The 16,128-nt window shown below is 61.4% G+C and overlaps 1 protein-coding gene across 1 annotated transcript in view; it reads right to left on the bottom strand.

The window, feature by feature from the left end:
* Window positions 1-16,128, bottom strand: part of TNPO3 (transportin 3) — a 41,052-nt gene that overhangs the window by 9,858 nt on the left and 15,066 nt on the right. Inside the window, exons 7-15 of the mRNA XM_005533415.3 lie at window positions 15,947-16,085; window positions 14,894-15,040; window positions 9,099-9,206; window positions 8,672-8,763; window positions 5,149-5,288; window positions 4,406-4,597; window positions 1,177-1,268; window positions 614-690; window positions 336-396 (exon numbers count right to left, since the gene is read on the bottom strand). Of these exons, the coding sequence (XP_005533472.2) occupies window positions 336-396; window positions 614-690; window positions 1,177-1,268; window positions 4,406-4,597; window positions 5,149-5,288; window positions 8,672-8,763; window positions 9,099-9,206; window positions 14,894-15,040; window positions 15,947-16,085 (1,048 nt within the window). The remainder of the gene's footprint in view (window positions 1-335; window positions 397-613; window positions 691-1,176; window positions 1,269-4,405; window positions 4,598-5,148; window positions 5,289-8,671; window positions 8,764-9,098; window positions 9,207-14,893; window positions 15,041-15,946; window positions 16,086-16,128) is intronic.

The following is a 16,128-nucleotide window of genomic DNA, read 5'->3' as shown; positions in this document are numbered from 1 at the left end:
TGAGCCCCAGGACACCCCGAGCCCAGCGTGGGGGGCAGGTGAGGGAGAAAAGCTTTCTGGAGGAGCCTGGAGCAGCTCATCCCCTCCAGCGCAAACGGGACACGGGCAGGGAAACCAAAGACGTGGGACGTTCCCAGAGCCAGGGCCCCTTCCCGAGGCTTGGAGCCTCAAATTCCCCCTGGACACCCCAACCCCCGCTTCCAGGAGGGACAGCGGCGTGCTGCACAGCTCCCCTCCCGTGCAGCCCTGGGCAGCCAGGGACTGCGACTGTCCCACAGCCCAGCTCCCCCCACAGCTGGGAACCCCCTCCCCAAATCCCAGCCCTTCCCACGCACCTCCTGAATGACTTTTTGGCACGGGTGGACCTGGCCGTTCTCGACGATGGGGTTGGTGTGTCTGTGGGGACAGCCAGGCTTTAGGGGGGTCTGGGACTAAAGCCACGGAAAAGGGTTGGAGCTGCGGGAAGCGGACCGGGAGCTGGCTTGGGGGCTCCTCGGGAGCTGGAACCCGGGGAAGCGGAGATTCCAGCCCATTCCCCAAGGGCCGGGGAGGAGGAGGAGGAGGTGCAGATTGAGGCTCCGGGGGAGCAGCAGGGCCCCGGCTCCCTCCTCACCTGAAGATGACGGCGAGTCGATCCAGGGGCACTGTGGGGTCCGAGGAGAGGCCATTGCTTGGCTCCTGGGAGAGCAGCTGGAAAATGCAGGACAGGATTTCAGGAGCACAGGTGGTGCTGGACACAGCCCCAGCAGCAGCACACCTCCCCAGGCGGGACTCAGGGGAGGGCTCAGGCCTGGCCGCGTCCAGTGTGGCTGCTGGGCTCTGTCCCCACGGAACAGGACGAGAGGGAACGGCCTCGAGCTGTGCCAGGGGAGGCTCAGGCTGGATCCTGGGGAAATTCCTCCTGGCCCTGCCCAGGATCCTGGAGGGATTTGAAAGCTGTGTGGATGTGGCCCTTGGGGACACGGGCAGCGGTGGCCCTGGCAGCGCTGGGGAACGATTGGACTCAAGGGGCTCCAGGGGCTTCTCCAACCCAAACGATTCCATTACCCCAGGATACACCCCTGGCTCTGAGGACACAGCTGCTGTAGCAGGGCTGGGGCCTGGCCACTGTTCCCACTGTCCCCACTGTCCCCACTGTCCCCACTGTCCCCTGCTGTCCCCTCCACCCAGACACACCTTCTTGAGAGCCAGCACCTGCACGGCACAGAGCTCGCTCAGGCACTCGGAGATCTTCTCCAGGGGCAGCCGGGCCAGCACCAGCGCCGTCCCTGCGAGGACACACACGGCTCAGGAACAGGGATGGAGCGCGGGAGGGCAGTGACATTCCCAGATGGAATGGCTGTGGGACAAGGGCAGGGCCTGGGAGAGTCTGCCCACAGCTCTGCTTGAACCAGACACCAAAACACTTCGAGTCCCAGCAGGGAGCAACGAGGGACATGAGGCCAGTGGATGCCACAAGCACATCTGGGCCACCGTGTGTCCCCAGCGTCCCTGTCCCCGGCCAGCAGCACCATGAGATCCTGGGCAGCTCCAGTGAGGGCACTGCAGGGTTCCCAGCCATGGAACACGAGGAGTGCTGAGCTGCTCCCACTCCCACTGCCCAGCTCTGGCACAGCCCAGCTCTGGGATTGCCCAGCTCTGGCACTGCCCAGCTCTGGCACTGCCCAGCTCTGGCACAGCCCAGCTCTGGCACAGCCCAGCTCTGGGATTGCCCAGCTCTGGCACAGCCCAGCTCTGGCACAGCCCAGCTCTGGCACAGCCCAGCTCTGGCACAGCCCAGCTCTGGCACTGCCCAGCTCTGGCACTGCCCAGCTCTGGCACAGCTCTGGCACAGCCCAGCTCTGGCACAGCCCAGCTCTGGCACTGCCCAGCTCTGGCACTGCCCAGCCCTGCCCCACCCCTGGGATTGCCCAGCTCTGGCACAGCCCAGCTCTGGCACAGCCCAGCTCTGGCACTGCCCAGCTCTGGCACTGCCCAGCTCTGGCACAGCCCAGCTCTGGCACTGCCCAGCTCTGGCACAGCCCAGCTCTGGCACTGCCCAGCTCTGGCACAGCCCAGCTCTGGCACTGCCCAGCTCTGGCACTGCCCAGCTCTGGCACAGCCCAGCTCTGGCACTGCCCAGCTCTGGCACTGCCCAGCTCTGGCACAGCTCTGGGATTGCCCAGCTCTGGGATTGCCCAGCTCTGGCACAGCCCAGCTCTGGCACAGCCCAGCTCTGGCCCAGCCCAGCTCTGGCACAGCCCAGCTCTGGCACAGCCCAGCTCTGGCACTGCCCAGCTCTGGGATTGCCCAGCTCTGGGATTGCCCAGCTCTGGCACTGCCCAGCTCTGGCCCAGCCCAGCTCTGGCACAGCCCAGCTCTGGCACAGCCCAGCTCTGGCACTGCCCAGCTCTGGCACTGCCCAGCTCTGGCCCAGCCCAGCTCTGGCACTGCCCAGCTCTGGCACTGCCCAGCTCTGGCACAGCCCAGCTCTGGCCCAGCCCAGCTCTGGCACAGCCCAGCTCTGGCACTGCCCAGCTCTGGCACTGCCCAGCTCTGGCACTGCCCAGCTCTGGCACTGCCCAGCTCTGGCCCAGCTCTGGCACTGCCCAGCTCTGGCACTGCCCAGCTCTGGCACTGCCCAGCTCTGGCCCAGCTCTGGCACAGCCCAGCTCTGGCCCAGCCCAGCTCTGGCACTGCCCAGCTCTGGCACTGCCCAGCTCTGGCACAGCCCAGCTCTGGCCCAGCCCAGCTCTGGCACTGCCCAGCTCTGGCACTGCCCAGCTCTGGCCCAGCTCTGGCACTGCCCAGCTCTGGGATTGCCCAGCTCTGGGATTGCCCAGCTCTGGCACTGCCCAGCTCTGGCACTGCCCAGCTCTGGCCCAGCTCTGGCACTGCCCAGCTCTGGCACTGCCCAGCTCTGGCCCAGCTCTGGCACTGCCCAGCTCTGGCACTGCCCAGCTCTGGCCCAGCCCAGCTCTGGCACTGCCCAGCTCTGGCCCAGCTCTGGCTGTGGTGCCACCCCCCCAGGGAAACCCTCCCTGCCTTGCTGACCCAGCTGCTGGCTTGCTCTAAAAGCCTCTGGCAGAACCAGGGCAGCTCTGTCTCCCCACACGACTGCAGGGAATCCGGGGCGCTGGGAGCACCGGCTCCAGCAGCGCTGCAATTCCCTGGCAATCCTTATCCCCGTGGCTGAAGAGATTCACGGTGCCGAATTGTCCAGTGAGGTACCAACACTCCAAGCGTACACTGGAGTTAAAAATCTCTACTCTTGAGCCCAAACTCTCTAAAATGACCAATACTCACAAATTTCCCCCCTCTGAGTCCAGCAGGTTATTGCCAGAGTTTGGATGGAGCAGTGACCCAGTGCCAGCCTGGCTCTCAACATTTCCCACGTGTTCTTCCTACCTACAGCCAGCCCGGGACAGTCCCCGAGCCGTCTCAGGGACGGGGACAGGCACCAACCCAGGATCTCCTTGTGCCTCCAGCCCCAGGAGATCTCCTGAGGACACTCTGCACGTGGAACGGGGCTCGGGGCTGGGACAGACCCCGTGAGAATGGGGCTCAGCACCCTGGGGAGCAGCTCCCACGACACCCCAGCAGTTCCCATAGATACCCCCGTGGTTTCCATGGATACCCTGGCAGATCCCACAGATCGGATCCCACAGACCCCAGGGACACCCCCAGACCCCACGGACACCCCCAGACCCCAGGGATCCCCCCAGACCCCACAGACACCCCCAGACCCCACGGACACCCCCAGACCCCAGGGACACCCCCAGACCCCAGGGATCCCCCCAGACCCCAGGGATCCCCCCAGACCCCACAGACACCCCCAGACCCCAGGGACACCCCCAGACCCCACGGACACCCCCAGACCCCAGGGACACCCCCAGACCCCACGGACACCCCCAGACCCCACGGACACCCCCAGACCCCAGGGACACCCCCAGACCCCCCAGACACCCCCAGACCCCAGGGATCCCCCCAGACCCCACGGACACCCCCAGACCCCAGGGATCCCCCCAGACCCCAGGGCTGCCCCCAGACCCCAGGCACCCCCCCAGCCCCCAGGGACACCCCCAGACCCCAGGGACCCCCCCAGACCCCAGGGACACCCCCAGCCCCCAGGGACACCCCCAGACCCCAGGGATCCCCCCAGACCCCAGGGATCCCCCCAGACCCCACGGACACCCCCAGACCCCAGGGACACCCCCAGACCCCAGGGATCCCCCCAGACCCCAGGGACACCCCCAGACCCCAGGGATCCCCCCAGACCCCAGGGATCCCCCCAGACCCCAGGGACACCCCCAGACCCCACAGAACCCCCCAGACCCCAGGGACAGCCCCAGACCCCAGGGATCCCCCCAGACCCCACAGACCCCCCCAGACCCCCCAGACACCCCCAGACCCCAGGGATCCCCACCCTTGAGCAGCCCCACGGCGGCCTCGGGTGACAGGGCGAAGGAGTCGAGGGCGCGGGCGATCTCCAGCAGCCCCGAGAAGTGCTGGGCCATGTGGTCCCGGCACACGGAGCAGATGTTGTGGATGGCCTTGGCCGCGGCCGACGCCAGGCGCCGGTCACAGAGCCCCTTCATCAGGTAACCCAGCACGGGATCTGCGGGGACACGGGGACAGGGGGCATGGGGGGGCACGGGGGTCACGGGGGGTCATGGGGGGACATGGGGGGTCATGGGGGGACATGGGGGGGTCATGGGGGGTCACGGGGGGTCATGGGGGGACATGGGGGGTCATAGGGGGGTCATGGGGGGACATGGGGGTCACGGGGGGTCATAGGGGGGTCATAGGGGGGTCATGGGGGGACACGGGGGAGTCACAGGGGGACACAGGGGAGTCACGGGGGGTCATGGGGGGACATGGGGGGTCACGGGGGGTCATGGGGGGTCATGGGGGTCATGGGGGGTCATGGGGGGACACAGGGGGGGTCACAGGGGGTCATGGGGGTCATGGGGGGTCATGGGGGGACATGGGGGGTCACGGGGGTCATGGGGAGACACAGGGGGTCATGGGGGGACACAGGGGTCACAGGGGGTCACAGAGGGGTCATGAGGGGTCACAGGGGGTCACGGGGGGTCACGGGGGGTCATGGGGGGGTCATGAGGGGTCACAGGGGGGTCATGAGGGATCACAGGGGGTCACGGGACTCACCCAGGAACTGCGGGTTCCTGTCCACCACCTCGCTCATCTCACCCACCAGCTCGATGCTGGTGTAGCGCACGGCCGTGTGCACCGACTCGGGCAGCCGCACCACGCCCTCCAGCACCTCCACCAGCGTCGGGTTGTTCTCCCTGCGGGACACGCTGGGCTCAGCCCCGGAGCGCCCCGCTCGGGGCCGCCAGAGCCGGAACCCGGACCCACTGCGGGAACCCGGACCCACTGCTGGAACCCGGACCCACTGCTGGGCTGGACCCACTGCCGGAACCCGGACCCACTGCGGGAACCCGGACCCACTGCTGGGCAGGACCCACTGCTGGGCTGGACCCACTGCGGGAACCAGGACCCACTGCGGGAACCCGGACCCACTGCTGGAACCAGGACCCACTGCTGGAACCAGGACCCACTGCGGGAACCAGGACCCACTGCGGGAACCAGGACCCACTGCTGGAACCCGGACCCACTGCGGGAACCCGGACCCACTGCTGGAACCCGGACCCACTGTGGGAACCCAGACCCACTGTGGGAACCCGGACCCACTGCTGGAACCAGGACCCACTGCGGGAACCAGGACCCACTGCGGGAACCAGGACCCACTGCGGGAACCCGGACCCACTGCTGGAACCAGGACCCACTGCGGGAACCAGGACCCACTGCGGGAACCAGGACCCACTGCTGGAACCCGGACCCACTGCGGGAACCCGGACCCACTGCTGGAACCCGGACCCACTGTGGGAACCCGGACCCACTGCTGGAACCAGGACCCACTGTGGGAACCCGGACCCACTGCTGGAACCAGGACCCACTGCGGGAACCCGGACCCACTGCTGGAACCAGGACCCACTGCGGGACAGGACCCACTGCGGGAACCCAGACCCACTGCTGGAACCCAGACCCACTGCTGGACAGGACCCACTGCTGGAACCCAGACCCACTGCTGGAACCAGGACCCACTGCGGGAACCCGGACCCACTGCTGGAACCAGGACCCACTGCTGGAACCAGGACCCACTGCTGGAACCAGGACCCACTGCGGGAACCCGGACCCACTGCTGGAACCCAGACCCACTGCTGGGCAGGACCCACTGCTGGAACCAGGACCCACTGCGGGAACCAGGACCCACTGCTGGAATCAGGACCCACTGCTGGAACCAGGACCCACTGCTGGAACCAGGACCCACTGCTGGAACCCAGACCCACTGCGGGAACCCAGACCCACTGCTGGAACCAGGACCCACTGCTGGAACCAGGACCCACTGCTGGGCAGGACACGTGGAAGGAGACAGGAGTCCCTGTGAGGAGGGGGCTCAGCCCCACGGACATGGCAGGGAGCAGACAGGGAACACTGAACACCTCCAGGGACAGCCCCACCGCTACCGGGGGACACAAGAACCGGGGGTTCCTTATCTGGGACCGCCTGCTCCGGGCTGGGAGGGTGTGATGGGGTGATCCCAGGCTGGAGCCTCCCGGGACGGGCTGCTGGGGACAGAGCTCCCGGAGCTCCCAGCTCCTGGGAACAGGACACTGGGAAACACGCAGGAGCAGCCTCAACACGGACACCAGGAGCTGCTGGCTGTGAAGGGACTGAGGTGACTCCTCCAGGCACCTGGGAGCAGGGGGATGGGATTCCCAGCCTCACAGGGAGGGGAGGGATGGTGTCAGATGGTGTCACCAGCCTCCTTGGGAAAAGGAGTGACGGCAATCACAGCCTCCCAGAGAAAGGAGGGATGGGGATCACCGTGTCCCAGGGGTGGGAGGGACAGCACTCCAAGGCCAGGGAAGGTCAGCTGGGTTGTCCCACTGCAGGCAGTGCACAGGACTCGCTGTGGGCTCACCACCCTGGATGTCACCTGTCCATGTCTCCACTGTCACTAAGACAGGAGGAAACACACTTCCAGTGACTTAACCTTCCCTAAAGATACCCAGGAGAACTCCACCTGGATGTGGAAGGATCCCCAATGGATGGTCTGGGTGAGAACTGACCTCAAAGCCTCTCCAGTGCCACCCCTGCCATGGGCAGGGACACCTCCCATGTCCCAGGTTGTTCCAAGCCTGGTCCAACCTGGCCTTGGGCACTTCCAGGGCTGGGAATGTCCTTGGGGTGTCTGTGGTGTCTGTGTCACACAGGAGTGGGGTGTCTGTGGTGTTTGTGTCACACAGGAGTGGGGTGTCTGTGGTGTCTGTGTCACACAGGAGTGGGGTGTTTGTGTCACACAGGAGTGGGGTGTCTGTGGTGTCTGTGTCACACAGGAGTGGGGTGTCTGTGGTGTCTGTGTCACACAGGAGTGGGGTGTCTGTGGTGTCTGTGTCACACAGGAGTGGGGTGTCTGTGGTGTTTGTGTCACACAGGAGTGGGGTGTCTGTGGTGTCTGTGTCACACAGGAGTGGGGTGTTTGTGTCACACAGGAGTGGGGTGTTTGTGTCACACAGGAGTGGGGTGTCTGTGGTGTCTGTGTCACACAGGAGTGGGGTGTCTGTGGTGTCTGTGTCACACAGGAGTGGGGTGTCTGTGGTGTCTGTGTCACGCAGGAGTGGGGTGTCTGTGGTGTCTGTGTCACACAGGAGTGGGGTGTCTGTGGTGTCTGTGTCACACAGGAGTGGGGTGTCTGTGGTGTCTGTGTCACACAGGAGTGGGGTGTCTGTGGTGTTTGTGTCACACAGGAGTGGGGTGTCTGTGTCACACAGGAGTGGGGTGTTTGTGTCACACAGGAGTGGGGTGTCTGTGTCACACAGGAGTGGGGTGTCTGTGGTGTCTGTGTCACACAGGAGTGGGGTGTCTGTGTCACACAGGAGTGGGGTGTCTGTGTCACACAGGAGTGGGGTGTCTGTGGTGTCTGTGTCACACAGGAGTGGGGTGTTTGTGTCACACAGGAGTGGGGTGTCTGTGGTGTTTGTGTCACACAGGAGTGGGGTGTCTGTGTCACACAGGAGTGGGGTGTTTGTGTCACACAGGAGTGGGGTGTTTGTGTCACACAGGAGTGGGGTGTCTGTGTCACACAGGAGTGGGGTGTCTGTGGTGTCTGTGTCACACAGGAGTGGGGTGTCTGTGGTGTCTGTGTCACACAGGAGTGGGGTGTTTGTGTCACACAGGAGTGGGGTGTCTGTGGTGTCTGTGTCACACAGGAGTGGGGTGTTTGTGTCACAGGAGTGGGGTGTCTGTGGTGTCTGTGTCACACAGGAGTGGGGTGTTTGTGGTGTCTGTGTCACACAGGAGTGGGGTGTTTGTGGTGTCTGTGTCACACAGGAGTGGGGTGTCTGTGGTGTCTGTGTCACACAGGAGTGGGGTGTTTGTGGTGTCTGTGTCACACAGGAGTGGGGTGTCTGTGGTGTCTGTGTCACACAGGAGTGGGGTGTTTGTGTCACACAGGAGTGGGGTGTCTGTGTCACACAGGAGTGGGGTGTTTGTGTCACACAGGAGTGGGGTGTCTGTGTCACACAGGAGTGGGGTGTCTGTGGTGTCTGTGTCACACAGGAGCAGCCCTGGCCCCCCAGGTCCCCTGGACACGGGCAGCACTCACTGGTCGACGCTCTTGGCGATGGAGGCCATGATGAAGAGCACGGCTTCCGTCACCTCCCAGGGCGGGTTCCCATCCTTGAGCGTCGCGTAGAGCTGCGGGACAGGACGGTCACCAAGGGGCCACGAGCCCCCGTCACCAGCCCTGCCCCCAGGGCCTGTTCCTGACACCTCCCATCCCCAAACTCCCACTCCTCACCCGTCTCACCCCCAAAGTCCTGCCCCAGCTGGGGGTGTGCAGGAAGCCCACACTCCACAGGCCACCCTGACACTGTGGGACCACAGCAGCTTCCCCAGAAGGTCAGAAAGCTCCCGATGTCCCCTGTTCTGCTGCTCCCACCACACCAGATGTGCGTGACCTCCTCCGGTCCCAAAGGCCAGCAGGGCTGGGTGACCTCCCCTGGCAGCTCGCTGCACTCCCACAAACCCACCTGAGCAAAACACTCCACGGAGCCCACCAGGAAGATCAGGTCCTTCACCAGGTCCGAGACGCGCATCCGGAACTCGCCGAAGTCGTCGGTCTCCTCCGGGACTCCCTCCTGAGGGGCAGCACAGGGGAACTGAGCTCCCATTCAGGCACACCCAGGGAACAACAGCGATCCTGCTTTGGGATCCAGCATTCCTGCCTCCCGCCCCACAGCAGGCGAGCAGGGAGAGCAGCCTGAGCACACGCTCCTGCCCAGAGGAGTGAGGGACGGCAGGGGAAGGGACGGGATGGGGAGAATAAACCATCCCAGACTGCAGGGAAACAACAGGAAAACTGTCTCCAGCAGGGAAACACAGCTGTGTCACAGGGACACACACACACCAGTGCACACACACACACCCCAGTGCACAGCTGTGTCACAGGGACACACACACACCAGTGCACAGCTGTGTCACAGGGACACACACACACCAGTGCACACACACACACACCAGTGCACAGCTGTGTCACAGGGACACACACACACCAGGACACACACACACACCCCAGTGCACAGCTGTGTCACAGGGACACACACACACCAGTGCACAGCTGTGTCACAGGGACACACACACCAGGACACACACACACACCAGTGCACACACACACACACCAGTGCACAGCTGTGTCACAGGGACACACACACACCAGTGCACACACACACACACCAGTGCACAGCTGTGTCACAGGGGGACACACACACACCAGGACACACACACACACACCAGTGCACAGCTGTGTCACAGGGACACACACACACCAGTGCACACACACACACACCAGTGCACACACACACACACCAGGACACACACACACACACCAGTGCACAGCTGTGTCACAGGGACACACACACACCAGGACACACACACACACCAGTGCACACACACACACCAGTGCACACACACACACACACACCAGTGCACACACACACACACACCAGTGCACACACACACACACCAGTGCACACACACACACACCAGTGCACACACACACACACACCAGTGCACACACACACACACACCAGTGCACACACACACACACACCAGTGCACACACACACACACACACACCAGTGCACACACACACACACCAGTGCACACACACACACACACCAGTGCACACACACACACACACACCAGTGCACACACACACACACACCAGTGCACACACACACACACACCAGTGCACACACACACACACACCAGTGCACACACACACACACCAGTGCACACACACACACCAGTGCACACACACACACACCAGTGCACACACACACACCAGTGCACACACACACACACCAGTGCACACACACACACACACACCAGTGCACACACACACACACACCAGTGCACACACACACACACCAGTGCACACACACACACACACACACCAGTGCACACACACACACACCAGTGCACACACACACACACACCAGTGCACACACACACACACACCAGTGCACACACACACACACACCAGTGCACACACACACACACACCAGTGCACACACACACACACACCAGTGCACACACACACACACACCAGTGCACACACACACACACCAGTGCACACACACACACACACCAGTGCACACACACACACACCAGTGCACACACACACACACACCAGTGCACACACACACACACACCAGTGCACACACACACACACATCCCAGTGCACACACACACACACACCAGTGCACACACACACACACCAGTGCACACACACACACACACCAGTGCACACACACACACACACCAGTGCACACACACACACACCAGTGCACACACACACACACCAGTGCACACACACACACACACCAGTGCACACACACACACACCAGTGCACACACACACACACCAGTGCACACACACACACACACCAGTGCACACACACACACACCAGTGCACACACACACACACCAGTGCACACACACACACACCAGTGCACACACACACACACCAGTGCACACACACACACACCAGTGCACACACACACACACACCAGTGCACACACACACACACCAGTGCACACACACACACACCAGTGCACACACACACACACACCAGTGCACACACACACACACCAGTGCACACACACACACACACACCAGTGCACACACACACACACCAGTGCACACACACACACACACCAGTGCACACACACACACACCAGTGCACACACACACACACCAGTGCACACACACACACACACCAGTGCACACACACACACACCAGTGCACACACACACACATCCCAGTGCACACACACACACACACCAGTGCACACACACACACACACCAGTGCACACACACACACACACCAGTGCACACACACACACACACCAGTGCACACACACACACACCAGTGCACACACACACACACACCAGTGCACACACACACACACACCAGTGCACACACACACACACACACCAGTGCACACACACACACACACACCAGTGCACACACACACACACACCAGTGCACACACACACACACACCAGTGCACACACACACACACCAGTGCACACACACACACACCAGTGCACACACACACACACACCAGTGCACACACACACACACACCAGTGCACACACACACACACACACCAGTGCACACACACACACACACCAGTGCACACACACACACACACACCAGTGCACACACACACACACCAGTGCACACACACACACACACCAGTGCACACACACACACACACCAGTGCACACACACACACACACCAGTGCACACACACACACACACCAGTGCACACACACACACACCAGTGCACACACACACACACACCAGTGCACACACACACACACACCAGTGCACACACACACACACACACCAGTGCACACACACACACACACCAGTGCACACACACACACACACCAGTGCACACACACACACACACACACACACCAGTGCACACACACACACACACCAGTGCACACACACACACACACCAGTGCACACACACACACACACCAGTGCACACACACACACACCAGTGCACACACACACACACACCAGTGCACACACACACACACACCAGTGCACACACACACACACCAGTGCACACACACACACACCAGTGCACACACACACACACACCAGTGCACACACACACACACACACCAGTGCACACACACACACACACCAGTGCACACACACACACACCAGTGCACACACACACACACACCAGTGCACACACACACACACCAGTGCACACACACACACACCAGTGCACACACACACACACACCAGTGCACACACACACACACACCAGTGCACACACACACACACACCAGTGCACACACACACACACTCCAGTGCACACACACACATCCCAGTGCACACACACACACACACCAGTGCACACACACACACACACACCAGTGCACACACACACACACACCAGTGCACACACACACACACACCAGTGCACACACACACACACACCAGTGCACACACACACACACACCAGTGCACACACACACACCAGTGCACACACACACACACACCAGTGCACACACACACACACCAGTGCACACACACACACACCAGTGCACACACACACACACCAGTGCACACACACACACACACCAGTGCACACACACACACCAGTGCACACACACACACACCAGTGCACACACACACACACACACACCAGTGCACACACACACACACACCAGTGCACACACACACACACCAGTGCACACACACACACACCAGTGCACACACACACACACCAGTGCACACACACACACACACCAGTGCACACACACACACACACCAGTGCACACACACACACACCAGTGCACACACACACACACACCAGTGCACACACACACACACACCAGTGCACACACACACACACACCAGTGCACACACACACACACACACCAGTGCACACACACACACACCAGTGCACACACACACATCCCAGTGCACACACACACACATCCCAGTGCACACACACACATCCCAGTGCCCTGGCTGCTCCATAGGAACACACATCCCAGTGCACACACACACATCCCAGTGCACACACACACACACACCAGTGCACACACACACACACCAGTGCACACACACACACACACACCAGTGCACACACACACACACCAGTGCACACACACACACACCAGTGCACACACACACACACCAGTGCACACACACACACACCAGTGCACACACACACACATCCCAGTGCACACACACACACACCAGTGCACACACACACACACCAGTGCACACACACACACACCAGTGCACACACACACACACCAGTGCACACACACACACACCAGTGCACACACACACACACACCAGTGCACACACACACACACACCAGTGCACACACACACACACCAGTGCACACACACACACACCAGTGCACACACACACACACACCAGTGCACACACACACACACACCAGTGCACACACACACACACACACCAGTGCACACACACACACACACCAGTGCACACACACACACACACACCAGTGCACACACACACACACCAGTGCACACACACACACACACCAGTGCACACACACACACACATCCCAGTGCACACACACACATCCCAGTGCACACACACACACCAGTGCACACACACACACATCCCAGTGCACACACACACACCAGTGCACACACACACACCAGTGCACACACACACACATCCCAGTGCACACACACACACATCCCAATGCCCAGCTGTTCCATAGGGACACACACACATCCCAGTGCACACACACACACACCAGTGCACACACACACACCAGTGCACACACACACACACACACCAGTGCACACACACACACACCCCAGTGCACACACACACACACACCAGTGCACACACACACACACCAGTGCACACACACACACACCAGTGCACACACACACACACACACCAGTGCACACACACACACACCAGTGCACACACACACACATCCCAGTGCACACACACACACACACCAGTGCACACACACACACACACCAGTGCACACACACACACACCAGTGCACACACACACACACCAGTGCACACACACACACACACCAGTGCACACACACACACACCAGTGCACACACACACACATCCCAGTGCCCAGCTGTTCCATAGGAACACACATCCCAGTGCACACACACACATCCCAGTGCCCTGGCTGCTCCATAGGGACACACACACATCCCAGTGCCCAGCTGTTCCATAGGGACACACACACACATCCCAGTGCACACACACACACACATCCCAGTGCACACACACACACACACCAGTGCACACACACACACACACCAGTGCACACACACACACACACCAGTGCACACACACACACACCAGTGCACACACACACACCAGTGCACACACACACACACCCCAGTGCACACACACACACACCCCAGTGCACACACACACACATCCCAGTGCACACACACACACATCCCAGTGCACACACACACACATCCCAGTGCACACACACACACACATCCCAGTGCACACACACACACACACATCCCAGTGCCCAGCTGTTCCATAGGAACACACATCCCAGTGCACACACACACATCCCAGTGCACACACACACACACACCCCAGTGCACACACACACACACCCCAGTGCACACACACACATCCCAGTGCACACACACACATCCCAGTGCCCTGGCTGCTCCATAGGGACACACACACACATCCCAGTGCACACACACACATCCCAGTGCCCTGGCTGCTCCACAGGGACCTTACATGGTCGGAGTCGAGCTGGCAGTGCCGGGCCAGCGCGTGCAGCAGCCGCTGGATGTAGGCTTTGAAGATGCTGTGGATCACAGCATCGTCCGTCTTGTACAGGTGCTCTCCCAGTCTGTACCAGAAGTTAAAGGAAATTTCTACCACCTGTTAGGAAAGGAAAATCCAGCATTTTGTTACCAGCCAAACATTTTTCCCCCACTCTGTCACTGGACCCGATGAAGCCCTCCCTGGGTGCCAGCACCACGGATCTGTGTCACAGCTGCTGTGTCACACAGTGGTGACACGGGGACTGGCTCCCCCAGACCCACTGATTTCTCTGCCTGTCACTTAACAAAGTGCTTGGGACCCCCCAGTGGCCCTGAAGATCTTCCCCAGCCCTTGGTAGCCAAAGCCTCTCTGGCCCAGAACAAGCCCAAAGTGGGGCCGGTGGCTCTGGGAGCAGCTCAGGATGAAGTGGACGCAGCCCCTCTGCGCTGGGTTCTTTCATCTATCGTGTGCTTATTGCACAAAAACCACGAGTGCAGATTTGGTCAGGAGCAGAGCTCCAGGTGCCCTCGGCACTGATGGCACAGGATGAAGTCACGGCCAAGGAAACCTGGGCTGAGCAGACCTGGGAAGGAAGGAAAAGGCTCCCAGGGACCCCGGGGAGTGCTTGGGGCCTGCTGGAGCACAGCCAGCCTGCACCTCCCACAGCAAACCAGCCAGGCGGGGATCAGCTTCTGGCACTTAATTAACGGTTTGGGAAAAGGACAAGGAATAGAGGATGAAAAAGAGACCACAACAACGACAAGTTCTGCTCCCAAGGCCGGCGGGTGGGAGCTTTGATGGAACCGGCATTTCAGTCGCTCACAGGGCAGAATTCCCCGGAGCCACAAATCCCCCCTGAGCTGGATTTTCACACGTGGGAAAGCACTAACGGGGGTTCCGGAGCTGTGCTGGCAATCCCAGACTCCCAGGAAGGAAACACGAAGCCCGAGCCCTGGCCAGGAGCGCAGAGAGGAGCTGCAGAGGCAGCAGCTCGGGGCTGTGCGGCACGGCTGCCCCGCTCACCTCGTACTGCGGGTGCCCAGCGCAGATGAGCAGCAGCTCCAGCGTGCGCAGGTCGCCCAGGCCCTGGCCCGGCGTGCACACGATCTTGTCCAGGAAGGTCTCGCACAGCTCGGTGAACACACGGCAGTAGTTGAGCACCCTGCAGAGGGACAAGAGTGGGATCAGCCTCACGGGCTTCACCC

The sequence above is a fragment of the Pseudopodoces humilis genome, chromosome 5 (assembly GCF_049639895.1).
Source record: "Pseudopodoces humilis isolate 2021_Gansu_Grassland_sample_001 chromosome 5, ASM4963989v1, whole genome shotgun sequence".
Taxonomy (NCBI): domain Eukaryota; kingdom Metazoa; phylum Chordata; class Aves; order Passeriformes; family Paridae; genus Pseudopodoces; species Pseudopodoces humilis.
This window is presented reverse-complemented; position numbering and strand designations above follow the sequence as displayed.